Raw genomic sequence first — 27660 nt, 5'->3', positions numbered from 1 at the left:
GTGTTGCACTGCAAAGCCTTTAAAGGCTATTAATGGCTCATAACTGAGTCTGGGGGGAAATGGCTGACCATGCTACTAGATAAAGGTGAAGATGGAACTAGACGAAAAGTAGCATGTTCCAACTCCAAGCCTGGCAACCGCTTTTTGGACCAGTTGAAGGATTTTCCTAGGAGCTACTATTTCACTTTATCTATTGAAGGCGGTGGGTTTTTGCTGCAATCTTAGCCACTCTGTTTTGCTATCACACAACCCTGGAAGGGGTAGTAACAGTGTTTGTTTGGGGTTGTTTGCTTGTTTTTATTGAATATTTTATTGGGTTACAGAAGTACACATAGTGTTTCTGGTGTTTGTTGTGATATGGGTGCAAAAGCATAACAGAAAGTAGGACTGAATCGTTCAGAAGTGGTATCCAAGAACACGCACGCACACAAAGAACTAATCAGTTGAAGCCATGCACACACCTTGATAACGCGACAACGTTCCTAAGCATGTTAATGGGCCCATTGGAACCTTATCTACATACAGCTACCCCTCTGGAAATCTGGCGATTATCATTGTACGAAGGAATGAGGGCACAGGCTACGTTGCCATAGTACAAGACGACAAGCCTGAGAATGCAGAAATCCAAGCAGTGTTCAATTCCTGTGGCAATGGGACGTGCTATCATTCAAATGGAAATGTGTGGTACGTTCAGTTCAATCAGTTTGGTCTTGTTGTAAAATGTATACCAGTGTTTTGTACTTGTAATTTGAACGATGGTCAGGACCTCATTTTCTAATTCAAATACATATGCAGTGTCCTTTGTTAACCAAATGGCAAATATAGAATACTGGAGGTTACTGGTGAACGTAAAAATTCCAACTGAACTTTAAAAATGGATTTCCCGCCGAGAAAACCACAAGAATTGGAAATTTGAGAGCCATTTTGAAAGGTTCACGTTTGTTCCCAGAATAGTCACATGTTTCGGCCCTGCTGTGAGAAAGGGAAGTTATAAGACAGAATGGCGTTTTATCTGCTGGGCCGTGGCTTCCTTTCAGCAGAGGCAGGCTGGCAGAATTAGAAGCAAGAGGAAGAGGTTAGCGTCTGAGCAAGGGACCATGGCTGAATGCCAGTCAGGGACAGAGCAGTAACCTGGGTGCAAGAACAGGAAGATGTTCATTACATGAGGTTTGTCCCATCGCAACAACACTGCGCTGGGAGAAACGGCATCCTCTGAACTTGCTGAGCTCCGGGGTATTAAAAACCCCAGAAGCCAAATTTGTAGTTCTGCCTCCTGATGAAAGAAGTGCTAGGTGAGAAATTGTATGGGTTTTAATCAATCGGTCAGCTCATTAAATACATTTACATTTTCTTGTAAGTAAAATCAACCAGTGCCAGTGTAGTGTAGTGGTTAAGAGCGGTGGACTTGTAATCTGGTGAACCAGGTTCGCTTCCCTGTTCCTCCACATGCAGCTGCTGGGTGACCTTGGGCTAGTCATGCTTCTCTGAAGTTTCTCAGCTTCACTCACCTCACAGAGTGTTTGTTGTGGGGGAGGAGGGAAAAGGAGAATGTTAGCCGCTTTGAGACTCCTTCGGGTAGTGATAAAGCGGGATATCAAATCCAAACTCCTCTTCTTCTTCTTCAACCTTTTTTAAAAAAAGAAAACACGTTCTGTGTTTTCACATTGACGAATGCCTTTGCCACAGCAGCTATATTAGAAAAGGTACCCCCCTCCTATGTCAAAAGAGAAGGAACAACTCTTCTGGGATGGTGTCTGTGTCAAATTAATTGGGGGCAGCTTGTTAGCCAGTGAAAAGGTTTTTAATGGAATAATTAGTTAAACACTATCCTATTTATCTAGCAATGGAGACGATGATCCTAAGAGTTGGGTGGGGTAACTGTTAGCAGGCAGGCTGATTTTTGATGAGGCAAGTGACCCCGGTGTGGAGGCAAGCCAGTATTCGGTTTTTGTTGATCTGAACTTGGAGCTTGCCCTTGTACCTTTGCCATTTCCCCCCTATTTGATTTGGCAGTACAGTGGTACCTTGGGTTACAGACGCTTCAGGTTACAGACTCCGCTAACCCAGAAATAGTACCTCAGGTTAAGAACTTTGCTTCAGGATGAGAACAGAAATTGTGCAGCGGCAGCGGGAGGCCTCATTAGCTAAAGTGGTACCTCAGGTTAAGAACAGTTTCAGGTTAAGAACGGACCTCCAGAACGAATTAAGTTCTTAACCTGAGGTACCACTGTATCTGGATGTGAAGATATTTTCAGACAAGGGCTTGGGCTGTACAGCCAGGTTTTTCCCCCTTCCCTTTCGGAGGTCCTCTCAAATTGTTATTTTCCACATTTAGGATAAATGTTACGATTCGAGGAGGACATTATTCGGACGAAGCTGGCAACAAAGTGAAAACGTGGATCTGGCCCAACAATTTGCAGAAGTGTGTCTCGAGAGCACCGTTTAAGCCAGTCTTTCTATCCTTGAACCAGAACGTTGGTGTCAGGATAGTTGAGCAAGACAGAGTAGCCATTTCTTTCCTTGCAAGGGGCAAGCAGGCAAAAATCAACATAGGAGCAAAAGTAAAGGTACTTTATTTCAGAGTTAATATGGGGGAGAGTGGATGAGTTTACATGTTCTTAACAAGAGAGGGTGGGATTGTTTTGGAGGTAAATATAGAAAACGTTTTCGAAAAAAGGAATGGAGCAGTTCGCTTCGAACTTTCAGAGCTATTTGAAAAACGAAGTTAAATTGGCCAAAGACTGACACATAGTTTATCTGGTTTGTACAAGACAATGCCTATAGTTCAGCATCCCTTGACCAAATAAACCAAAATGTCAGTCAGATGGAAGTTGGGGTCCCCCTCCAGTGAACAAAAAGAGGGAAACAAATTATAATTTCAAAAAGATTTATGAAAGCATTTACTTGTATGAATTTGTATAACCAAGAATTCAGGTTGAGACTCAAATGATGTGGCTTATAGGATAAGTTAAGAAAAAAGCAGACTGAGAACAGGCCAAGGAAGAATATTATATAAAACTTTAAAATTAAAAATCTAGTAGGTAGAACACTCTTCAGCCATGAAGTTTAAGAATTGCTTATGTAATTCTTGATTATGTAAGAATTGCTTATGTAAACACACTGATCCATGCAGATTATCAGTGTGCCCATAACTGTTCTTGAACTTCTCTCAAGCACACATTGCTTAGCGATATAGTTCCATACATTAAATTTCAGCATATTTGAAAATGAGAGCAGGAACGGCATTCTTTTTTTTTTTTAACAGGGAGTGCAAGGAAAAGCAGTTTTAGAGAATAAAAGGACATTGGGATGGATCCATCTAAGTTCTATTCAGAATAGATCCATTGAAATTAATGGACCTAAGTTAGCCATTCCCATTCATTTCAATGGGTCTACTGTGAGTAGGAATAATATTGGACATATTAGCAAATGTTAGAGAATCCAGCCCTTCTTGAGGTTTCAGCAAATGTGGTGCCCATGTGCATGCGAAGAGGGAAGTTTCTGAAATACTCATCTGACCTGAGTTGGTTTTTTGCTATTTCTGCAGTTTTAATGAGGTTGAATAAAAATAGGGTTGGTGTTTTGTTTTTTGAAAGCAACTTTTTAAAGGCTTTGGGAAGGGAAAACTGAAGGTGGCTCATCCACTTAATCCCATGTTCTCAAGAGGGTAGATATTAGTGCTCTTTGAACTCCTCATTCCTTTTCCAATTTGTTTTTGGCTTGTTTTTTTGTTCTGTTTTTTACATTATTTCCCCTCCTACTGGGAAGCATGAGAGGGAAATTAAAGTGAACCAACAATGCCAACTTCAGGGCTGGCGTAGTTTACCCCTGGTCTGAGGGCATGCCAAGGAATGGGGAAGTTCTCCAAACCACCCTCTTTTTAACCTTGCCAACAGCAACAAGGTATGACCATCAGTAAATTCCAGGTAAGAAGAGGGAATCTGGTCCTTGCCTCTCTTCACACTCAGAGAGAAATAAGACAGCAACGTTGGTCAGTCTCACAGTAACACTGATTTAATTTTCCTTGATTTAAAACAATACTCACTGTTAGGTTTCCTTCCCTGTGCGACCTTTCTGACTTTGTGCAAGCGAGAACTGCCATGTGACTTGGGAACTACATTAACTCCTTGCTTTTTTGCTTCCTTAAAAGCCGCTCGCTGAGCATCACCCATGGCCGAAGTTTGTGTCTGAAGATGACCTCTTCCTGTTTGCCTGCCGGATAAAGATTCTCCGCATCTTTGCTAAACTGCAAGGGTGTTTAGATTTTCCTAACAACGACTGGTGGGCTAAGCTCCAGCTGCCTTCGTTTCTTTTCACTAAGGCTTTGAAGTTAATGAACCTTTGTAAGGAATGTGAAATAAGTTCTGCTCTGGACACCTTAATCATGGAAACATTAAATTCACCAGCCTGATCATGATTATGTTGTATGAAGATACTTGTTTCGTTGTTCAAAGGAATATTTACTGTTATGTTGAATTCTAGAGGTATTGAAAATCAGATCTCAGGATTCATTTAATAACAGTTCCATTTATGCTGGTCACATAACACGCAGTACCTTCGTATGTTATACAGCAGAAAAAGGGGACACTGAGCCTACTTTAGGCAGGAAGTTAAATTAGATTGGCATTTTAGTACCACCCAACTATGATTTTGGTGCTGTTATGGTGCTGTTATAGAGTCCAGACTCTAATTGAGGAATTGAGCTTAGACAGGTGGACTCATCCATTGTCACCCGAGACAGACAGATGCAACTGTAATGGTCCTGGCAGCATGGCTTGGATCTTTGTGAGGTTTACAACTCACAAAGGAGCCCAAACTTCCTCACATCTGATCTGCAGCATGAGTCGATTCCTATCATATATGACTTTGTACTGTGGCATTTCACAAGCAATTGAAGGGTGTAACAATACTAGAAACCAATTGCTTATGTGCCATGCCTGTCCAGTTTCCCTGAATAGCCCTGCATGGCCACTAATTTCTGTTCTCCGTCTTGTTAGAAAACAGGCAGCGAGTCAATGGAAGCAACAGCTGTATGGGACATCCTCCCAAGAACAGGGCGGGGGGGGGGGCAGTTAAGTTTAACAATTTAATAAATAACAATGTAATACAGCAATAAGGGTAGGAGAAGAACGTAAAGGCTGGAGATAGATTTGGGTTTTTATTTAAGTTTGTTTATTGATGCTTGGATTAAATTAACTGCATAGAAATTGTTACTTAAACTAGACCCAACACATTTCCCCTTCTAGCTCGTTTATCTAGCCACATGTGGAACCAGATAACCAGGCAAAGAGGAACATATATCTTACAAAGGGAAGGTAGACTGGATAACACCACGTACAAAATTCTGTGTTAGGGTAAAATTATTTGCACACTTATTCCCAAAAGGCACTTATTAAAAAGAACACTAAGAGGGGAAATATATGCAGCACTGTTTTCTTAGCTCACTGTTGATCTCTGCGTCACCAAATTATGGTTAACTGCCCAGTAGTGGAATAGATAGAATAGGAAGAAAACTTGGGTGCGCATTTGGACTTTTTCTGCATTACCTTTTTTTACTGGTGATCAGTGCACAATAAGCTTTCCATCTGCTTTATGGTGGGTTTCCTCTCTTCTGCCTTGAATCAAGAAATGGTGAGTACCCCTCTGAAACTGTTGAAGGGAGGAGATTTAGGCAGTTGATCCCCAGATGAATTTCCTCCGCAGGGTAAGTCACTTTGGTTTATGATGTTGAAATGGTTCACTGCCAACCTGTTAGACCTGTGGGGTTTTATTTGTCCCTTTCCCTTACACTTCAACATTTTGACCAACTGGGTTCTTATATCCTTGCTGTATAGCGAATAGATAAAAGGATTTATCAGAGAATTGGCTTCTCCTAAAATGTATAACAAATCCTTCAGCTGTGAGCTCAGGATGCAGGAGGTACAAGTAGCTTTCACAATGGCAGCTACATAATAAGGGCTCCAGAAGAGGACAAAACAGATAATCACAATGAGGACTGTCCTCAGAGCTTTGAAATGGCGGAGAGGAGCAGTAGGGGTATCTGGGTGCAAGCAGACACGCTGGATCTGCTTCTGATGAAGATAAGCAATCCTCCCCACCGAGATATGTAAACAGACCAAGGTCAGCAAGGCAGGGATATAGATGCCAAAGCAGATTATGTACAGGTAGTCACTCTTGGCTGCTGCCAGGACCCCACAGCTACCTGAGAGTTCACTTTGTTGAAGTTGTGAGAAAATAAGTGGCATGTGTCCTACCAAGAAGGAAACCGTCCACAGGACAACAAGAGAGAAGACTATAGGTTTCTTGCTCATCAGTGTAGGGTAATGAAGAGGCAGCTTCACTGCCAAGTACCTGTCCAGAGAAACCAAAAGCAAGGTGAGAATGGACCCAATGCAAGGAGTGATGCTCATGCAGATCCGCAAGAGACAAATAAACAGATTTCGGTCAAATAGTGCATCTGTTGCATCATCCAAAGCTTCCCCAATGCACATCACACCAACCAGTAGATCAGCAGCTGCCAAGTTAAGGATGAAGACATAGTTTCTGCTTGGTTTCTTCTTTCTCAGCTGACAGATGACTATGATCACCAAGAGGTTGGATGATGGGATGAAGACGCTTAAGAAGGCATGTAGCACTGTACACAAGGTATCTGGCATCTTCTTTGGGAAGCAGCAGTGGAAACTACTGGGTTTAACATATGCGTTGCATACGCAACTTACAATCAATCCACAAGAGGCGACACCAGGCTAGGAGGAAACCTACTACCATTGAGAAACTGGTAGAAGTAACAGCAGCAAGAAGTGATGATCCAGTGTCTAGAATCCATTGGCTCTGCTCTGCTGGTCAGATGGTTCCTTTCAAACTTCTGGGCAATGTTTGCCATTGAGAGAGATTGCCAGCATCACTGTAGCTTCCGAGTTCTTTTCCCTGTGTGAATATAGGTTTTTCTTTTTCACCTGGCAGAGGTGTGTCTGAAGATGCATGAAGGCTTCGGGCACAGTGAACTCGTTGGCTTGAGGAGGAGGGGGAAAACACCTGGGGCGGGCAGTGCAGCCTTGTTCAATCAGTTCCTGAAACTGTCTTTGACGCAGAAAGATAAGGAAGGCATTTGACAAACAGAGTGGAGAAACATTGTGAGCTCCCCCCCCACATTAGGCAGCTGAAATGAGCTTGTGCGGTTTAAAGAGCATGCTCCGTATGCATGCAGGAAAATATTCCTGCGTGTTTATGCTATTAATGTCAATGGAGACAAATTATTTGATCTGGGGTAGAAAACATACTTCAGTTACTATGGCCAGAAAAAGGTCATTGTTTCCAGTTTAGTGGGTATTGGATGTAAATACAAGGCTAGGATGTGAACTGGTAAAAGCTCACCAGAATCCATGCTTTCCAATACTGGTTGACTGTGTTAAAGTAAAATGGGGGCTTAGTACTTCCTACATTTTATTTAGGAATGCAGTCTTGGTGTATTTCCTTACTTGGATTATTAAGTCCCATTGAACTCAAATCTCTAATAAGACAAGAATAGGATCACACTGTTAACTTGACTAAACACTTTTTAAGAATCAATTGTTCCGCATCCTCTAGCTGTCTTTCAGAGCAGGGAAGGCTTGGAGGTATATATCACCTGCACTGCCCGAAACAAGTTCTAAATTCAATCCCAGACAACTCCATGTATGGCTAAGAGAGCCCTCTCCTTGAAAACTCTTGCCAGTCAGTGTAGAAAAAATGCTGAACTAGCTGGATTAATACAGTGGTACCTCAGGTTAAGTACTTAATTCGTTCTGGAGGTCTGCACTTAACCTGAAACTGTTCTTAACCTGAAGCACCACTTTAGATAATGGGGCCTCCCGCTGCTGCTACGCCGCCGGAGCAAGATTTCTGTTCTCATCCTGAAGCAAAGGAATAACTATTTCTGGGTTAGCGGAGTCTGTAACCCATAGCTGTCAAGCGTCCCTTATTTGGCGGGACAGCACCATGTCCCGCTGCTGTCCCTTATTGATGATGTCTCTTAAATAAGCTACTGAAGGTAATGGGGCCCTTTCTATGTCCAGCTGTCCTTTGTCAACAACAAATTGTTGCTTTTTTGTGTTGAAGATATGCTATATGGTAATTTATGGACCTAATAGGTATCTAAAGCCATTTGCACGCAACAAAATAGGTATTTTATAAAAGTAATTGTTGATCCCTTATTTTGGCTGCTGATCCCTTATTTTTGAGGCTGCTGGTCCCTTATTTTCAAATCTGTAAGTTGACAGCTATGGTGTAACCTGAAGCGTATGTAACCTGAAGCGTATGTAACCTGAGGTACCACTGTATTCTGACTCTGTGTAAGGGAGCTTCCTAACACTTGCATGTTTGAGGTTGCCAAGAAATCTTGCATTTTCCTTCTAAGTTCAAGGGTATGCGTTTGAGAGTTGTGATTTAGGACACGTAAAAAAAGAATGTGGTGTCTTTGAGGCATTTTGGTCTGTAACTCCTGTCAGCCCCAGACAGCATGGTCAAGGTTGACTGACAGTTCAACAGCATCTGTTCTACACAGAACACTCGCAGGTTTCCATCCTCCAGAAATCAATGTTTTGCAATGACACTGCAATATAAAAATGACAGTAGAGGACAAAGAGTAAGAGGAGGGGTGGTACAAGAAGGGGCAGAACAAATTAGTAAAACTCCTCCATCATCCCCCAAAGCCAAACCCAGCTTCCGGGCAGTTATAGAAACTAAGTCTGTTGCTTATATTTCTGAGAGTAACCAGAGCAGGGCCCCAAATAGAGAGGGACAAGAACAGATAAATTATGGAAAATTGGGTGCTGGAAAGAATAAGCAGTCCATAAATAGTTGCAACAAATAGAACTGTGCTCTCTGTTAAGGTTTGAGAGGAAAGAGAATTTTATAGTGTACGGACAAAGGTATACCCAACTGTGCTATATTTAGACAACTGCAAGGAACTGGTTCAACTCAGGACTCTAATATGTTGTCAATTTATCCTCTGTCCAAACAGTATTTTCATTAAGTTCACATTTACGGCACTTTCCAGTTTTATTGTCAACCATTCCAAGATAGGCATCACTAGCGACTACTTGTTAGTGGCCAGCAGAAGAGTTTCAGTAATAGCTCTGCAAACACTGCTTTGGAGAGATTGTACCTTGTGGCTGTTCCTAAGCAATTCACGCAGAACATCTGCCAAGCTTTTAGGGCCTGCAAGCTTCTAATCCTAGGTCTTTAAAACAGTGGCTAGTTACAGCTATGAGAAATAGGGACCCAACAGGATACAGCTCATAGGACCATCCTGCAGAATTGATGATGTACTGCCTATTGATATTGTCCTCCAAGAAGTTTCGACTGGAAAAAATAAAAAGAAAAGGGGTGGGGTGGGGTGGGGTGAGGAGAGAGACAGAAACAATCTCTTTTCAAAGGTATTACCTGAAGTATTTTTGTATGGTTTCAAAACTGCAGCACCTTGAAAACAGGAAAGGCAAAGCAGCAGAATTTAAGGTCCTATGAAGTGGGAAACAATCCATTTTATAATGGAGTACCAAAGTATTATTTAATCACTTTGATTAGAAGCCCAAAATAATATTGAGGAAAAACAAGTACCGTATTTTTCGCTCTATAACACGCACCCGACCATAACACGCACGTAGTTTTTAGAGGAGGAAAATCTGTAGGCATGCCACCTGTAGGCATTCCCTCCATAACACGCACAGACATTTCCCCTTACTTTTTAGGAGGAAAAAAGTGAGTGTTATGGTGCAAAAAATACGGTATATGGCTTTGGGTGCTCAATAAAATTGTAAGTGAATTCACAATTCTGTGTGATTTCAGTGGGACTTTACTTTTTCCAGGGCCAAACCCTATGGTGTTCTCAGTGAAAAGATTTGTGAGAGTCGCGTACTTTTGGCTTACTGAAGACCAGTTATGAAGGATTAAACAAGTGACGTTTCCCATATTGCAAGGGTAGTAAGTCTTCAGCCTTCCAGATTTATTTTTAGTTCAACTTTATCAGCGCCAGCTAGCACAGCTAATTGCCAGGGACGTGTAGTCCAGCAATAACTGGAGGGCCACAGGGCGTCACACACCCACACATACACATAGATTGACAGTCTACAGAACATTATTTCTTGTTTAAACTCTCATTTTGTTGTTTTAAAAATACTGTCCGTCAGAGGTGGCTAACCTGTGGCCTTTCAAGTTTTGAACTACAATTCTAATTAGTCCCAGCCAGCTTGGCCAGTGGTTAGAGACGATGGACAATATTTGGAAGGTCTCTCGTTAGCCACCCATGTTGCAGATCAGAAGTAGAGAACCTGATCTGGCCAGCAGGCTATTCTTTTAACTCCTATCCCTTGTGGGCTGAATTTGGTGGGCAAGGTTACCCACCAGAAAATTGCCTCATGTCACAGTGATGTCACCAGGCTTGCAAAGACTTCTCTGTGTGGTGTTTTGAACTAATGCTGATCCGCAGATTTGAAGTCATGCCCTATGAGCTGATGGGCAGTGACTTCCACCATACCTTTCGCAGGGATTGGCCGCACAAGTGCATTCTCCAAGGGCAACCAGATCTTTATGGAGTCATGACTCTTTGACATCACATGACATCAGGAGTGGGAGAGGTGGGCATTGTTTCAGGTAAACAGTCTCGCAGGCCCAACTGGGAACTGGGTCCTCTGGCACAGGTCCCCCACCCCCACTGTAAATAACTGAAATTAAAAGTAACTCTGTTATTAAAATAAACGAATGCTACAAGTAAAAGGGCTTTGGAATGATCTAGTATAAATTACGGGAACCGGCATAAATTATGCTAGCGCAAGAATGTGAAGAACGGAGGCAATCACAAGATTTGTATCCATAACAAACGAAGGTTTCCCTTTTGTTTACTTGATGAATACAAACACTGCTTCCAAGACTATTAACCTTGTAGCAGGTTAATGCCTGGGAGTGGAAGGCTTGACATGAATGTGGACAGGAGGCAGCCTGAGAGGAACCTAGCTGCATGTAGCAAAATAAAAGTATGAAGGTGAGGCTAAAGGACCACAACCACCAGTCAGTCTCTGCCTCAAATGCAACTCATCCCTGGTTTTAGGATTCTTCACTTGAACACCCCCTACTCAGTGCCGGATTTACGTATAAGCTAAACAAGCTATAGCTTAGGACGTGGGTAGGCAAACTAAGGCCTCGGGGCCGGATCCGGCCCAATCGCCTTTTCAATCCGGCCCGAGAATCAGCGTGTTTTTACATGAGTAGAATGTGTCCTTTTATTTAAAATGCATCTCTGGATTATTTGTGGGGCATAGGAATTCATTCATCCCACCCCCAATATAGTCCAGCCCCCCACAAGGTCTGAGGGACAGTGGACCGGCCCCCTGCTGAAAAGGTTTGCTGACCCCTGGCTTAGGACTCTCTTGGGGGCCCCAAAAAAATTTAAAGGAAAAAAAGCTGGATGCACATTTCCAAAATACAAGTTCAACAATTACTTTGATAAAATACATATTTTGTTATGTGCAAATGGCTTTAGATACCAATTAGGTCCATAAATTACCATATAGCATATATTCAATAAAAAAACACGACAATTTGCTGTTGACAAAGGACAGCAGGACATATAAAGGGCCCCCATTACCTTCAGTAGCTTAGGGCCTCATCAAAACGAAATCTGGCCCTTCTCCTACATTAGCGTTAAATTCCAAGTTGATTAAAATTCTGGTTCATTCTCAGAGTAACTACCTCAGTGACTAGTCCTCATCTCTGTTCTACCCCAGATTTCCAAGTGGGGCAACAGGGGGCTCACTGCATGGCCAGAAGCTACAAGACACAAACTTCCTAAGTGGCAAGAGATGCTTAACATTGTGCTTTTTACACAGCCCTGTTGCAATGCCATGAAGCTAGTTTTAAAACCATGCACTCTCAAAGCAGGAAGGTTCAAAAATAGTGTTGATGTTCTGTACAGCTACAGTTTATGGAAATTAACAACCTAGCAACACACCTGAGCAACCACAAACACAGGTGCACTCTGCTTGCTTGATACTAAAACTGTTTGTTCACATGGAGGTACATTTATTCATGGGAAAAGAAAATCCTTCCTTCACAAGATGCATTCAGGGTGAGGGGAGGAATATACTGAATGCTGAGAGTTGGGGTGCATTTCACTGGTTATTCAAAAGGCTCAGGAGTTGATCAGATTTGTCAGTAACATTTGATGGTCTGTAATTTACAACTCAAGCTGTGTTAAAGCCAACATGCACATGTAACTCATATCCATCAAGTATCTGTTTCACTCAGATACATACTGAAAACTTCAAAGACAAATCACGTCACAAGATACTCAAATTAGAAACAAAACATGTGAACGAGCATTAAAAGCTTGTATTAAAGTTAGCTACGTATGGATGAAAATTGCAGGCATTTTAGTTACTGCCTACTGACTAAATAGCTTTTATTTCCCTAACTCACTAGACCAACAGTGATAAATTAAATAAACAGTGAATTAAATAAACAGTGATAAATTAAATAATAATAATAATAATAATAATAATAATAATGTACTTGTGCCTCGCCCATCTGGCTGGGTTTACCCAGCCACTCTGGGCGGCTTCCAACAAAGATTAAAAATACATTAAAATCTCAGACATTAAAAACTTCCCTAAACATAACCCTAAACTTCCCTAAAAAATACAGCCTTTCTAACAACATAGTGGCATAAAACCACTTACTTAGATGAAAATGCAATACACTACAGAATAAATTTACTGCAGTTCCTGTTGAAAAGTACAATGTGTGCTACAGGTGACGAATCACTTATTTGACTACTCCTGCACAGGTTTCCTGCATGTGGAGACTTCTTACTCATTCTGATTATTGTTGCCCAAGTTCCACCTTTCAGTTAATGCGTCACAATAATGATTGTTTATTTGCATATGCTTGCCAAATGCTAAGGAAAAGATGCTTTACATCAAATGTTTTCTCGTGAGGATCAACATTTTATGAACTTCAGACTTGCATATAGTGCTAGAAATCTATTTGCAGAAAACATTTTAGGTATTTCTTTTTTAAAATGAAACCGATGACTTTTCTACAATTTGGCGACGACACAAGAAACCATTTTTTAAAAAATACATTAGAAAAACTGAGCTCCCCTCTGCATTTACCTGGGGTTCCTAGTCTGGCTATGGAAGGGGACAAGCCACTGTTCATTTGTGTGTACATATGTATGAGGGACGCGGGTGGCGCTGTGGGTTAAACCACAGAGCCTAGGACTTGCCGATCAGAAGGTCGGCGGTTCAAATCCCCGCAACGGGGTGAGCTCCCGTTGCTCGGTCCCAGCTCCTGCCAACTTAGCAGTTTGAAAGCACGTCAAAGTGCAAGTAGATAAAACAGGTACCGCTCCAGTGGGAAGGTAAACGGCGTTTCTGTGTGCTGCTCTGGTTCGCCAGAAGCAGCTTTGTCATGCTGGCCACATGACCTGGAAGCTGTACGCTGGCTCCCTTGGCCAATAAAGCGAGATGAGCGCCGCAACCCCAGTCGGTCATGACTGGACCTAATGGTCCCAGGTCCCTTTACCTTTATGTATGCCTGTATGTAATTCAAAAGCTTCAAAATGTTACCTTGTTTCAGTTTAATTCTTCACAGATATATCATTAAACATGTGATATAGAAACACAGTGTGTGTGTCCCAAATGATATCCTATTTTTGTTTTGCTCATTCTAATTTTTTTTATGAAGCTGTTCCAGCAAATAACTTATCTTGCATAATGCAGTTACTATGGCTTCTCCTGTCAACATTTTTAAAAAGTCCAAGGTCAATCTCTGGTTCTCACAATTCTTTATCTTGCAGCTGGAGCTTTCCCAGTTACACTCCTGTAAGTTTCAAAAGCTCCCTCTAGAGGTAAAGTCTCCACTTGTATCAGTCCTTTCAAGCACAACTCAAGCAATAAAGATAGTTTCAATTTTCAGTTACTTTTCCTCCTATTTAAATGCAGAAGAGGACAATGGAAACGGTATCTTTCTCTTATTTAGCTAGCTGTCAAATACATTCTGTTCACAGTCAATGAACTCTCCCAAAACGTCACTTTTTCTGACAGCCCTTCTCCAGGTTCAGAGCAGTGGTAATTTGGTTTTTTACTCTCTCCTGTAGGCTCGCTAGGTCCAGAATTTCCCCCCTCTTCTCCTGCTTCCAAGGGGTTTTTTGTAACTTTAACCAATGGAAATTTAATCCTTTACCAAAGGCTTTCCAAGACTTTAGCTTGTAGCGTTTTTGCTTCCATCTATTTACAAAAAAAGGAAGGCGGACTTCCTGTTTAAAACCTTCCCGTTTTGATGCCAAATTAAGGTATTTGAAGATCCAATTTTCCGTTCTACTCACGGGTAGTTGTTTAAAGTCCAATTGTCCACAGGAAAAAGTCAGCGCTCTCCAACAACAGCAATGCGGCTTCACTCCGTGAAAGAAGCAGTCAATTCAAAGCACCGCGCCACTCACCCCACGTCGCTCCGGATCCCCAAAACAGGGTTTCCCCGCGAGCAGGGGAGGTGCAAAAGGTGCCAGCCGAATCCCAAGTTCACAAGCTTCTCCCGCCTGTGATTTCAGTGGGTCTCCGCCTTCGCCGTGGTGGTCAGAACCTTCTTTCCACGGAGCAAGTTCCTCCCGGAGGAGCTCCGCCATTGCCGGAGGCGCCAACCCGGAAGTCCTCCGCTCATTCTAATTTTTTTTACCCAGCATTCAAGTCTAAACAAAAGGATGAGTTATGTTTCTGCCACCTCCAGCTGCTTCCAAGTAAGTTACTGTGTTAGAACTGAGACTGAAGTTTTGGTCACAGAACACTCTCACAAATGGAGGCAAAAGGTAGGTGGTGCCCCCCCCAATTCTCCTTGCAATCACAGAAAAGCGCCATGGGTTGCTGTATAAGGAATTTGCAAAATACGCTTGAGCTTGTGGAATCCTCTGGTGGTTTACAATCCCTTCTGTAAATAGAACAGGTGCACTGGATCTAACCACACAGTCTTTTCTTCATGGCTTAAATATAAATAGTTGTGGTTTCTCATAGACTTCTAACACATTCTTCCAGCTCAGTAATTAGAATGTTTAATTTCCTTTCTATCTAAGAAGCCAGGAGAGGAAACGTCTGTTACTAGGCTAAAAGTATTCTATCACAGGCAATGTATTTGGTACTTTCCAAACCTAAGTCTGTAACTGTAACTTGATGTGTTGTGAATTGCAGAAGTTTAAGTTTCAAACAAGAAAGCCACCATAAACATTAAACATTGTCTTGTGTTTTTCTTCTTCTTCTTCTTCAAGCACAGTCGCCAGACAGACAAATTCATAAAATGATTCAAGGTCTTTCACACAGTAGATGAAATTTCTTTATTTAAATTAGTTTGCTTAGCTCATATTTAGGACAGAATAAAGGCCAAGCTATTTGATCATTTAGAGTGGCCCAGAAACAGACTTCAAAATTGCTGAGGGAATTCAAACAGCACTTGGTCTTCTTTGAAGTCATGACACTTAGGTACTTACTCTGCATATAGTTTTGTTTCTATAATTTATTATACAATGCACCATTCACTCAGCAATATACTCTGAAAATATACAAAACTTACATAACCAAATCTGCAATGTTTGACAGCCACCAATTTTTATCCAGACCAGTTTAAAGGATAACCAGTACTCCTAAGAGATCAATTTTAACTACAAATGGAACATAAATTTCACACACAGTAGATCAGACAACTTTTCCAATGAAAAAAAAATAAGGTTATTAAAGCATTTTGTCATCTTCTTAGAAATGAAAATAAAAGTGTTGGATCTAGGCTATGGGTTGTATCCAACATTGGTCATACTTGGAGCAGACCCAGTAAATAATGAACTGTTCTGTGAATTTTAGCAGGTCTAGTTCAAGTAGAACTTAGCTGGTCTAGCCCTAAGTTAGATGCACTTAAACTACATTGATTTCAATTGGAACTAAGTGCAATTAACTATGGATCCAACCCAAAACATTGTTATCGGTTAATGTCTGCATTATCTAGCTCTAGAGTGGTTGAATTAACTTTTAAAAAAACAACTATATAGTATTATTGCACTCCTTGAATGTGCAGTACTTTGAAATATACCAGCACTGAAAGGTGTCTTGCATTAAGATATTCAGGAACAACATGAAAACGAGGAGAGCATCCAGTCTGTACCAACAAGTATTCTGTCTTCAGTACAGGCCGTCATTTATTTCGTTCATGTTGTCTTTGGAAGTGTCGCTTAATGTCTGAAAAACATAGCAAAAACATAGCAGGTTGTGCTACAAAAATAGATCAAATAACTATACCCAAAGCCATTCTATATCCAATGTCGCCATGGAAAACCTACTATATTTAGTTAGAACAACAACACACTAGAAGCTCGGCAAACAGAAATAATGAATTGATATTTAATATACATGCCACCAGGCTACTACTACATGAGACAACAAGTGTAGAAGATATCTAGCAAATGAAAGAGCTAACACTGACAGTCACCAAGTTCCAGAAGTTCCATGTTAAGCCTATGTTGAATATGTGTATGAAACATTAACTGCATGAAAGTTAGTTGCGATATTTTTTTGCTAGCCTGCAAAGAGGCCAATAGTCTATTTTTTCCAGAGGAAGAGAAGCTCTTTCCTCCACAGCCAGCACAAAAAAACAACAGTCTGGAAAATAGGGATGGAATTATCTGTCCCTGATCCACCAGCCCACTTACTTGCCTGCATAAAATCCCTTGTCAGCCAAAAGCTATCAGGCGAGTGATTAAATACAAGGATTATTTATTACCATTTTATCTTGCAAATCAAATACCTAGCTGAGTAATCTTCAAAACAAACTTACAAGAAGTTTTCAGTACTGATGGATGGGGCTATGATCTATGGTGTGGCATTTGCTCCATGTGCACGTTGAGTTTCATTTCATTATCGAGGATTTGAACAAGTTGCTGCATGGAAGGAAGGTGCCCAGACTGTAGCTTAGACCACACTGGAACATCTAAATAAGAAGTGTAGGAGGTAAAGAACATGATTAGCATATTAAACTACTTTTTGTACAGTGTAGGAACTGCCAGTTGCTGCTCTTATTTTATGCTTCCCAGGATATCCAGAGAAAAACAACTGTACAAGCTTTTGCATACAGTATAGGTTCACTCTCACTGCCGTCTCCATCCCACAAATACCAGTTTCTCGCCAATGTACATGCAATGAAGTATTACCAAGCTTCTGAAGAAATTAAATTAAAATATATATACTTCTGTTTACAAGGTTTGCATGAAGAATTTGTGTGCAAAGTTCTTTCTTGACAAACAGATTACTCTGTCAATGTTCAATCAACTTACACTGGAGAGGTCTTTTAAATGGCACATTACTTCAGAACTGTTAATACTATAGCTTTAGTTATTTGTGAAATTTTAGGGATCACTCACACTAGTCACAATTTTGACAAAGGGTCATCTCAAATAGACCCTTTATTTCAGTCTTCTGAAACAAATGCAGCTGGTAGCTTCATAAATACTTAACAATGAGTACAATTAACACAAAATCCCTTTTAAGCTAACAAGAATACACAAAAGCTGTTCAGAACTCACCATTTAAAGTTATTTCAAATGCACCTGTTGACATACAAATGTTCTCAGTCATGCTGCTCAGGAAGAAAACCATCATACAAGCATAGACCTAAAAATTAAACACAATCTAAATGCTAGTCTTTAAATGATGCAACATATTTATCAGTTCAGCTCTATATTCAACTGATACTAATATTTGGTGAAAGTAATCTCCTTTCTTTGTGACTCTAAATTAAAATTTGTTCATTTTCCTTCCCTGTCTTGAATTCAGAGGGTTCATTTATAACACTTAAGTAAGATAAATACCAAGTGATAACCAGTATGACACACTGATTGCTAGAATAAAATCAGGACGGTTATTATTTCTAAAATAAACCCCTTTTTATAAAGCAAGTAAGCAAATACACATATGCTCTACATAAGTTGTCTTACTACTATTCTGTTTCAAACCCTAGAGGCATCGTTCCCTTTACTCCAGAATGTTAAATGTGCTTTTGGCGCTATACCCAAAGGATAAAATGATGCAATCTTCAGCAACAGGGCATAAAAAGGTCTCATAGTGAAAGATTTATGTTTCAGCTAATATTAAGATTGCAGCTTCTTGTACATGGATTAATTATCCAATATCATGTGGTTATACATTTAACCCATTACTTCATGTTTAGTTATTTTTCAGAATTTCTAATACTAAAGATACTACTTAGACCAGAATCCTTGCCTCATCTGAAAAGTAGTGCTGCTGTTTTCTGCTCTTCTAGGTCTTCTGCATCAGCCACCAAAGAATAAACCATAACTAATGGTGACATATTCTTATTTGCAGCTCAAAAAGCTGATTATAACCAGTAGAAAATTATTTTTTCCAGCCCTCTTAAAGACATACAATCGTACCTTGGAAGTCGAATGGAATTCATTCCAGAAGTCCGTTCAACTTCCAAAAGTGAATCGAAGCTTCTGATTGGCTGCAGGAAGTTCCTGCAGCCAATCAGAAGCTGCAGAAGCCCCGTCAGATGTTCGGGTTCCAAAAGAACGTCCGCAAACCAGAACAATCACTTCCAGGTTTGCAGCGTTCGGGAGCCAAAACATAAGAGTTCCAGGGTGTTCAACAACCAAGGTACGAATGGGGGGGGGGGGGAGGTTGTGTGTGTTCTGAAGCAATTTCCCCTTCAAGCTATTATCAAAGTGCATGTTTGTGGGAGCATTTGATTGTGTGAACACCAGGAAATCAATCTCCACTCCATGAAAAAGTGATGTTGTAAGAGGAAAAAGTAGTCTCTTTACCTTATTTTCTTGGCCCCACTGCCAGACGCTTGGAGCTTGCATGCCAAAGAAAGCAAAAGGATCCTTGCCAACAATAATGAAGCCTATTAACACTAGTTTGAAGACTGACAGGAAAGATGCTATATGTCTGGGAGAAGAAAGAGAGATGTTAGTTGCTAAAGGCTATTCCTAAACTTATCAAAAACGACAAAGATTACGCCATACCCAGCTGCATGTCACTATTCCAGTAACTTTAGTGATATTTCATCTTATCAATGTTACATATTTGAAAACGTTGCATTTAAAATGCAATACTACATGTAACTCCCCACATGTGCGTTCAACTTGTGCGTGGTGCTGGGAAAGAAATAATTCAATTTAAACTGCAAAAAGGTGTGGAAAGAGCAGGGAAACAGCAGTCCCATGAGCCTTTGCACTGCCCTTTGAGGCCTGTGGACAGTTGGAATTTGGAGAGCAATATTACCAGCAGCAGAAGAATCTGACCCACAGCCAAGCACCTTGGGGTACCAGTCTACCCAACTTGTCATTGTTTCCACATCATCCTCCAGTGATGAGGAAGACTGAGAGCCACTACTGCCACCATTCATGCCAGTCTGGTAAGTGGTGCTGGTTTTTCAAGGGTTTCCAGAGGTTTAAAAGGGTGTTTACAGGCTTTTTAGATGTGTGTTCCCCACTATATGTGATTTCAAGTATACATGCAGTGCCCAGGAGCATAAGCTCCCTTGTAACTGGGGAGTCGCCTGTATTCCAATGAATGAATGCAATTCTGGGCTGAGATCTTAGTTCTTCAGTTTGCCATAATGCAAAAAAACTCACTGCTTCTTTATGCTCTCTCTTCTGCATCATCATTAGTGTATACATTCTAACCACAGCAAAAGCAATCTATCATTACTAGTTTGCAAGTGTGGGTTGATTAGTTTAGCTAGCCTCATGAAACTGAACTCGTGCCATAGGTACCAAATTAGATAAACAAGAGGAATAATAGGTCTAAACTCATGTTTCTGTCATATTTTAATTCATAATAAACTTACCTATAAAGAGGCTGAGGGAGATAATTTTCCCCTTCAATGCGGATGTCTGGGTACCGCTGGCTAATAACCTGCATGTACTCCTCAAACACCCGTCTGTATCCTCAGGAAACACTGAACAGAAATATTTTATGATGATTAGTTTGTGTGTAGTAAAGCATAAACATTTTGCTAAGATTATATATTTGTAGGTAATCAATTGGAATTAGCATGCTTCCGGATTTCCCTAAAAACAATTTACTCCCTCAACTTCACCATCCTCATCTGCCCAAATGTTTCTTGGTCTCCATCATAACTCCCACCGACTTTTCCCCCTTTGAACAGTGGTGACAGCTCTCTCCCCCCCCCCCAAAGTCTTTCCTCAAAATCTACATTTTAATGCACTGCAAATTACTTTGAACACAATTCTGTAAATGCAAAAGTATCATGTAAATTAATATTTAATCTAGTCTTTTATGTGGCATTTTGGATTCACAACTTTGAAATGCAGGCAACTGCATTTTTACATATTAAGCTTTAAACATGGTCTATTTAAAACACTATAGTTAGGGGTAAGGTGCTACGTACACTGATGTATAAACACTTTCACAGGTAGCTTTTGGGACATTTTATCCCAAGGATAAAAGCCTGCTTCAAGTCCATCTCTCAGTGCTAGAAATTAGCCAAGTGCATTTTGCGACTAGCATGGGTTCAATTGCAGCCAGGTGGAGATCTCTAGGTGCAGGTTGTAGACTAGGGAAGGCAAAATGTCACTTAAAGAAGGATCTGAAATATTTTCCTTGAAGCTTGGATTTGTTTTATTCTGGATTGTTTTGTTTGATATTTTAATGTGTTATAAACTGCTTTGAGATTTGTTCTTTAAAATATAAAGTGGTACAGAAATGAAATAATAATAATAATAATAATAATAATAATAATAATAATAATAATAATAATACATACCATAAAAGGTGCCTAGATATCCCATTGTGGCAAGTGCAACCTAGGTTTAAGGTGCCATTTGTAGATTAGATTATATATCTGAGTTTCTAACACTGATCTCAGTGTGTGTGTCCCATTTCCCCTACCTCTGGTTCTGGGGAATCAACTAAATATTTTATCTAAAGTCATGCAACAGCTTGGATGGCAGCAAGAGCCTTCAGTATGATATGAAAATATTAACCAAGCCAGCTAGAAGGCGAAATCCGAACTGTATGAGAGCTTCCAAAACATGTCTGTAGGTAATAATTAATTCCAATGCTGAAACTTAATGAGTCAACGGTTTGTTTTCCTTGAAAGTATCCGCAAAAAACAATAAGAAAATGGAATACAGCCGAGAACTCTCCAAGAAGAAAATGACAGAAAATTAAAACACATTTTCTCCTCGTGTCACAATACCACCTGGAAACTTGATTGTTGTATCAAAACTCTTTACGTTTTTGGTGTTCCCACTACAGCTCTGGGTATTATCTCTTCTGTTCCACATCATACATTTCTAAAGAGCCCAAGGACTTTAGTAATTGACTTCTCTTGTGTAGCTCACTGTACAGCTATGCCTTAGTAAAAACTATTACATTAAGCAATCACTACAAAAATCACTAGTAATGGCCCTCTAAAGAAAACTGGTTTTTTAAATTAAAGATTTCTTAGTTTACAAAAAGATTTGCATTGTCTCTTTTTTCAAGTTGTCCTTTCTGCATCTCAGTTTCATTTGTTGAGAGACATTAGTGTTGCATGCAATATTAGGTTGAGAAGAAAAGAGGGGTGGAGATAGAGAGGGGTTGTGAGGTGATGCTTCTATTCTTCTTTTGAGTGTATATGTGGGGTTTTGTGTCAGCGTCACTTGTATAGGCTCTTACTATTCGCTTGTTATATTTCCTTGGTGATGAGAGAGGTTGCGGGTGGCCTAGGGTGTGGTTGATTGTTTTTGGTTGGCTGTAGTGAGATTTGTTTATGTGCGTGAGCGTGTGAGGATGTGGATTTTTGGATCAGGTTAGCCATATTGATTTGTAAGCTATCAGTGGACTCTTGCTGTTGTCTTGTTGAGCTATGTATGTGATAAAGGAGAACCATACTGAGGTGAAGGCATCTTCTTCTATTTGTCCCTGTGTCAGTTTCAGCTGATTGGTTAGTTTTTCTAGTAAGGCTGTTTCCCGTATTATTTGATAGCACTGGACCATGTTTACTCCTGAATGGTCTCTCCAGTGTCTGGCTGAGGCTTCTGGCTGCTGAGAGTAGGTGGGTTATGAGCTCTTTATAATGTTAGTGGGCATTATTATCTTGGAAGATGTTCGGTAGGGCCAGTTCTGGGGTGACTTCTAATACTTGCTTGGTTATTTTGAGCATTTCTTGTATGACTGGTGTCCAGAAGAGTTGGATTTTGGGGCATTCCCATCACATGTGAAGGTATGTGCCTGTGGAGGTGCAGCTTCTCCAGCATTTTGGTGGTGTTAGGTACAATCTGAGTTTCAGGGTGAGTTTTTTTCTTTTAACCAACATAGATTTAAAGGGAAGTTTAGACCACATTCTAGTCCATTGTGGGGTTAACCTCATAGCCTATGTCATCCTCTCATTGTTTATTGCCTACGTTGAGGGGGTTTGTGGGATTTTGGAGCAGTGTTTAGTATATTGTGGATTCCATCCCCTTGCCGTGTCTATTTGTTGTTAGGAGGAGGTTTTTAAGAAAACTGTTTTGAAGCAAACTAGTCTTTAAAATGTTTCGAACACTAGCACAAATAATCCACAATTTCCTTCCAGGAAATTTATACATAATGGTGATCAGGTCATAGGGATACTGTACACCAGAAGAACAAAATTTCCAGATGTTTATGATTCTAGCCTTGAGTTTCCTTTACTTGCCTCCCAGTTTGATTCTCTTCTGAGTTTCATTTTGAGAGCCACAGTTTTGAGAGCCTCATGGTTGTCCTCTTCAAAGACAAGGGAGATTTATTTTAGGTTTGTTTGTTTTTTTAAAGAAAAGGAAAACTGGGATTTTCACATTTATAGCAGGGCTTCTTGATTTAAAAAAAAGCTAAAAAGCTACTGAGGAATATACACAATTCACAAATATTACTCAAAACATTCAGTAATAGAACTGGGAACCTAGAAGACTAATGTAAAATGTTTTTTTAAATGACTCTGCTTTTCTTTCCCTTTGGTCCCAACTGTGGTGCGTTGCTATGCTGATGTAACACTGCTAACACAAGGAGTAACAATGCCTGAAAAAAATTGCAATGGTGAAACTTTAAAAATGAAGAATGTTTCCAACACAAGAATGAACAATGCTGAAGCTGATAAAGAAAGCCTGAGGAAAGAACACGTTACAGAAAGAAAACTGGATTGCTAGATATGGACAAATGCTGAAAAACTGCTTGAAATTCAGAATTCTAACCATTACTCCATTAAATAGTTATTTTTAGAGGAAAGTACTAACATTTTAGGCCCACACTTTAATTGACTTTCCTATTTTTGCTAATTCCAAATCCATTATTCATACTCAGACTGAAGTCTCATATCCAAATAGCAGTTTGCATATAAATATATTATTAGCAACTTTGTTAATACTGTAAAATGTTGTTTGTGACTTGTCTAAGTTTTCCAACTTTAGCTACAAAATGCCTTACTGAAACCCATCACTAACTACAACTTGCTGTTTAGAAGTTCCTTTATATAAAACGTTGTGCAATTCTAAGCATGTTTACTCAGATACGAGCCTCAGCAACTTCATTAGGACAGTGTTTTATACAGTATAAGCTTACTCTGGATTGGAACCCAAAGCATCAACCCAATGTACACAGATCTAGGACTTCAGTTCAATGAACATGGTGGGACTGACTTTTGGGTAAACATGCACAGCATTTGTGTTGCATGTATTTGGCTTTCATCAATATAAATACAAAAGTACAGACTATTCCCCTTAATGGATCACAAACCTTATGACAGACATGAGTATCCAAAGGAAAAGAGCACTATTTAGAGGAGCACCATTTGGCAGCTCCACTTTTGACAGGTCAACACATTATGTATACCTTTAGGTCCTAAACAAGAACTAAGGTTCCTTTCATGTTATAAACTGCTTCCCTCAGTATAGAATCCTCACACATACTGGAGTGTGGACAAACCATGTCCTCCCAGTGTTAGAAGCTCAGATATATAAGCTAGGCACCAAATGGCTCCTTAAACCAGGGTTACAGTCGCCAAAGCATTGTGGGACAAGACGGCTCTAAAGTCTTATTTTTCAATGATTGACTGACTGTGATTGATTCTCAGTTAAACATCTGGCTAGTTCAGATGACAACCTTGAGTTGGGTTAAGAGCTTTGAGAACTTAAAGAAAAGCCACTTGATCCAGGGACAGTCCACACATATATTGTCCTATTACAACCTCTTTTTCTTAATGGTGACTGCTCCTGCTCAGGCTGCACAGAAAAAGCATTTTGGTTCCAGAAATTCATTCCTATCGCACAGATAAAATATAACTGATAGAATTCTACAGGATGGGGTATTAATATATGAAAACAGACCAGATCCAATGATCCCAAGGCATGCACTTCTAGATTGGTAGAGGTGTCAGGTGCCACCCTGGTGCCTAGGCCTCTTCCTTTGGTTGCAAGTGGTAGAAAAGCTACCTGGCTAATTTCAAACTCTGCCTTACCTGCAGCGTCCAAGTGCCTATACCGCCCCTCGACTTCTTGCACCACCGCACCATTTCTGAAAGCCCTTACATAAACACCCTTTTTATCACCAGGCACCCCCAACTCCCCCCTCCCAGTCAACATAGTCCCACCAATCCGCCCTGCTACTCACACCACTTCTCATCCTCAAACCCCAACCTAATTGCCAACACCAACGTGGCCTCAATCTATTAATTGCTCAGGGCCTCCTTGTCTTTCCCCATCCTATTGAACACCTATCCACCTCAAGCCCTATATTTCACAATATATATACAGTATTCAAGGTGAGCTAAGCACAGCACCGAAAGGACAGCATTGCCCAACCCTCCCTCCTCTCATTTCAGCTTCATGCCGCCTGCCTATCAGAAAGCCAACATTATTGTAGCAACCCTAATGTCTTCCATCAAGGGCCACAGCATCCTAAGCCAGTCGTCTTCAACTGGTGGGCCATGGCCTGATCCGAGGTGGGCCAAAACAGCTGCACTACCGCCATACAGATATTTGGGGTAGATGTGGGGGGGGGGAGAGAGAGATGATAGTAAGAAATGGGATCCCCAGATGCATGTTTATTTGAGGTTAAAGGTGAGTCTAAAGGCTAAAGCGATTGAAATCGGGGGGGGGGGGGGAGAGAGAAGAGAGATAGACAAGAACCGCCCTGAGACCTCCGGGTATAGGGCGGTATATAGATTCAATAAATAAATTCAATAAGTAAGAGACAGACGTTTCCTGCCCTGGGAAAACAACTCTTATCTGAATTCCGACGTCCTCTACTTTCCCCGAGGACTGAAGGGGCTTCATGTGCGGACCTGCCGCCCTTCGCCCCCCAACACCTCCCCAGGGGCTCCCCTAATTCTCTCTCTCCCCCCCCCCCGATGCCTCGCGTTGTCAGCCTTTCCCTTCGCCCCCTCCTCGCTCGCCCTTCGCCTCCCTTCCCTTTCCGGCCTCCGCAGGGCGAGGCTTCGGCGGGGAAGGGAGGCCAGAGCGACTTCGCCCTCCCACCCCCGCCGGAGGAAGGTCTGAGGAGGAGAAGGAAGGAGCAGGAGGCCTGGCCTCCCCCCCCCCGCCCCGCCGCCGGGCTCACCAGATCTGGAACTTGAGCAGCGGCCCCGTCGCGTAGGCCATGCGCAGCTTCTTCCCGGGCGGCAACCCGTCCGGCTGAGCGCCAGAGCCGCCCAGCCCCGCCGCCAGCAGGAACAGCAACGCCAGCGCCGGCCTCATCTCGTCGTCGTCGTCGTCGTCTTCTTCTCCTCCTCCTCCGCGCGACCACGGCCGGCTTTATAAACGCTCCTCGCTCCGTTTCCCTCTACCCCCCTCCCACCTCCGCACGCACACCGCCTCGCGCTCTGCCGCTAGCGGGCGAGGGTCACGTGAGAGAGGGCGGCCGCAGTGCGCCTGCGCCAGGTTCCACCTATCCCTGGCCGCGGAAAGATTGGCGCCCACCCCCACCCCCCACCAGTCGACGAGTTTGCCTCACGGGTGTTGTACATACGGGCTACTCGCGCCCGGCTGAATGGCAGGGGGGGCTTCCGTTGCTCTGCCAAAATGGGAGACCCTAACCCTCCCCAGAGTGGCTTACGTGCGGCATTAAAAGCAGTTGAAACAAAGCTGTCTCTCCCTACAGGCTTACATTCTAATAAAATCATCATCAGTTGTTGTTTTTTAATGTTTAAGTGTAGTCTCATTTTCCTACTCATATTGAAATACCGCCCCTCAATGAGGCCAAACTTAGATTCACAAAATGTTTAGGGGTATGCGTCCCCTCAGAAAAAAGCACTGATAATAATAAAGCAAGATTGCTTCAGGGTGCTCAGGGTCATAAAGTTGTGGAGTTGTTGGCAAGGGATCTTGCGGGTCATCTAGTCCAACCCCCTGCAATGCGGGAATCTCCACTAAAGCATCCATGACAGATGGCCATCCAACTTCAACTTAAAAACAGAGTCCACAACCTCCCAAGGGAGACCGTTCCACTGTCAAATAGCTCTTACCACCATAAAGTTTTTCCTGGTGTTTAGTCGGAAGCTCCTTTCTTGTAACTTGAAGCCATTGCCTTGAGTCCTAGCCTCCAGAGCAGGCGTAAACAAGCTTGCTCCCTCCTCCATGTGACAGCCCTTTAGATATTGGAACATGGCTATCCTATCTCCTCTCAATCTCCTCTTTTCCAGGATAAACATACTCAGCTTCTTCAACCAGTCTTCATAATGCTTTGTTTCCAGCCTCTTGAACATCTTCACCTCTGCACACGTTCCAGCTTGTCAATATCCTTTCTAAATTGTGCTGCCCAGAATGGGTGTTCCAGGTGTGGTCTGACCAAGGCAGAACAGAGCAAGAATATTACTTCCCCTGATTTGGACACTATACTTCTGGAACAGCATTGGCTTTTTTTGATGCTGCATCACACTGCTGACTCACATTAAAGCTTGTGGTCTACTAAGGCCCCAAGATCCTTTTCACATGGACTATTGGTAAGCCAGATGTCCCCCATCTTATATTTGTGCAGCTGGTTCTTCCTTCTTAAGTGCGGAACCTAACATTTGTCCCTATTGAAATTCATTTATTGGCTTGATCTGACGTCAGTGCAGAATGCTGCAGCATGATTCCTGACAGGTCTGAGCTCTTGCCAGAGAACAGCACTGGTTGCTATTAGTATACAAAGCGCTTAATAACCTGGGAGCAGTTTACTTACGAGATCACCTTACCCCCCCACATGTGCATACCCAACCACTTTAGTTGGCGGAATTTGACACTACTCCAGGTTCCACATAAAACCTGTTCTGCTTTTGCATGAACCCAACGGTTAGTGTGGCAGCACCTGCATTTTGGAACTCTCTTGGCAGTTGAGATCAAGCCTTCAGACTCAGGCACTATTGTAAACCACTTAGATACATTTTTGTGGTACAGCAGTTTGAGACCCATTGGCAACTCTCACTTGGTTTAGCGTCTTCACCATGCTCTCTTGTAATAATGAAAGATTAAATTTTCCAGTAATTTGCAGATGCAGCCACATTCTACATATGCATGTTTTCTCCAGAAATGGCATTTATGCATGGTGGTAATGGTGGTGGTTTTAAAGATCCTGAGCACTATGAAGATCAAAGACAATGTCTGCAAATGTGTGGAATCAGTCATAGGACTGTAGA

The 27660-nt window shown here is 41.6% G+C and overlaps 3 protein-coding genes across 6 annotated transcripts in view; 1 reads left to right on the top strand and 2 right to left on the bottom strand.

Annotated features, from left to right (window-relative positions):
• The window catches only part of ERICH6 (glutamate rich 6), a 31010-nt gene extending 26593 nt beyond the window's left edge, over nt 1–4417 (top strand). For all 4 annotated transcript variants that reach the window (XM_081862466.1, XM_081862464.1, XM_081862463.1 and 1 more), the window contains 3 exons: nt 526–684; nt 2336–2567; nt 4151–4417. In XM_081862466.1, coding sequence (XP_081718592.1) covers nt 526–684; nt 2336–2567; nt 4151–4411 — 652 coding nt within the window. In that variant the 3' untranslated portion in view covers nt 4412–4417. The remainder of the gene's footprint in view (nt 1–525; nt 685–2335; nt 2568–4150) is intronic.
• A 12-nt stretch (nt 4418–4429) lies between these two features.
• LOC309342282 (glucose-dependent insulinotropic receptor-like) lies at nt 4430–7841 on the bottom strand. Its single transcript, XM_081862772.1, has one exon. It carries the CDS (start codon nt 6654–6656, stop codon nt 5622–5624), a length of 1035 nt encoding a protein of 344 aa, XP_081718898.1. The 5' UTR covers nt 6657–7841; the 3' UTR covers nt 4430–5621.
• A 7490-nt stretch (nt 7842–15331) lies between these two features.
• Nucleotides 15332–25859, bottom strand: SELENOT (selenoprotein T). The gene is made up of 6 exons (XM_081863923.1): nt 25605–25859; nt 19876–19986; nt 18845–18971; nt 17588–17675; nt 16843–16995; nt 15332–16247 (listed from the first exon to the last, which is right to left on the bottom strand). The coding sequence occupies exons 1-5, from the start codon at nt 25739–25741 to the stop codon at nt 16871–16873; spliced, it is 588 nt and encodes a 195-aa protein (XP_081720049.1). The 5' UTR covers nt 25742–25859; the 3' UTR covers nt 15332–16247; nt 16843–16870.
• Nucleotides 25860–27660: the final 1801 nt, after the last annotated feature.

The sequence above is a fragment of the Podarcis erhardii genome, assembly GCF_964252035.2.
Source record: "Podarcis erhardii genome assembly, chromosome: 5".
In the NCBI taxonomy this organism is placed as follows: domain Eukaryota; kingdom Metazoa; phylum Chordata; class Lepidosauria; order Squamata; family Lacertidae; genus Podarcis; species Podarcis erhardii.
Note: the sequence above shows the minus strand (reverse complement) of the source record. Positions and strands in the feature narration are given on the sequence as shown.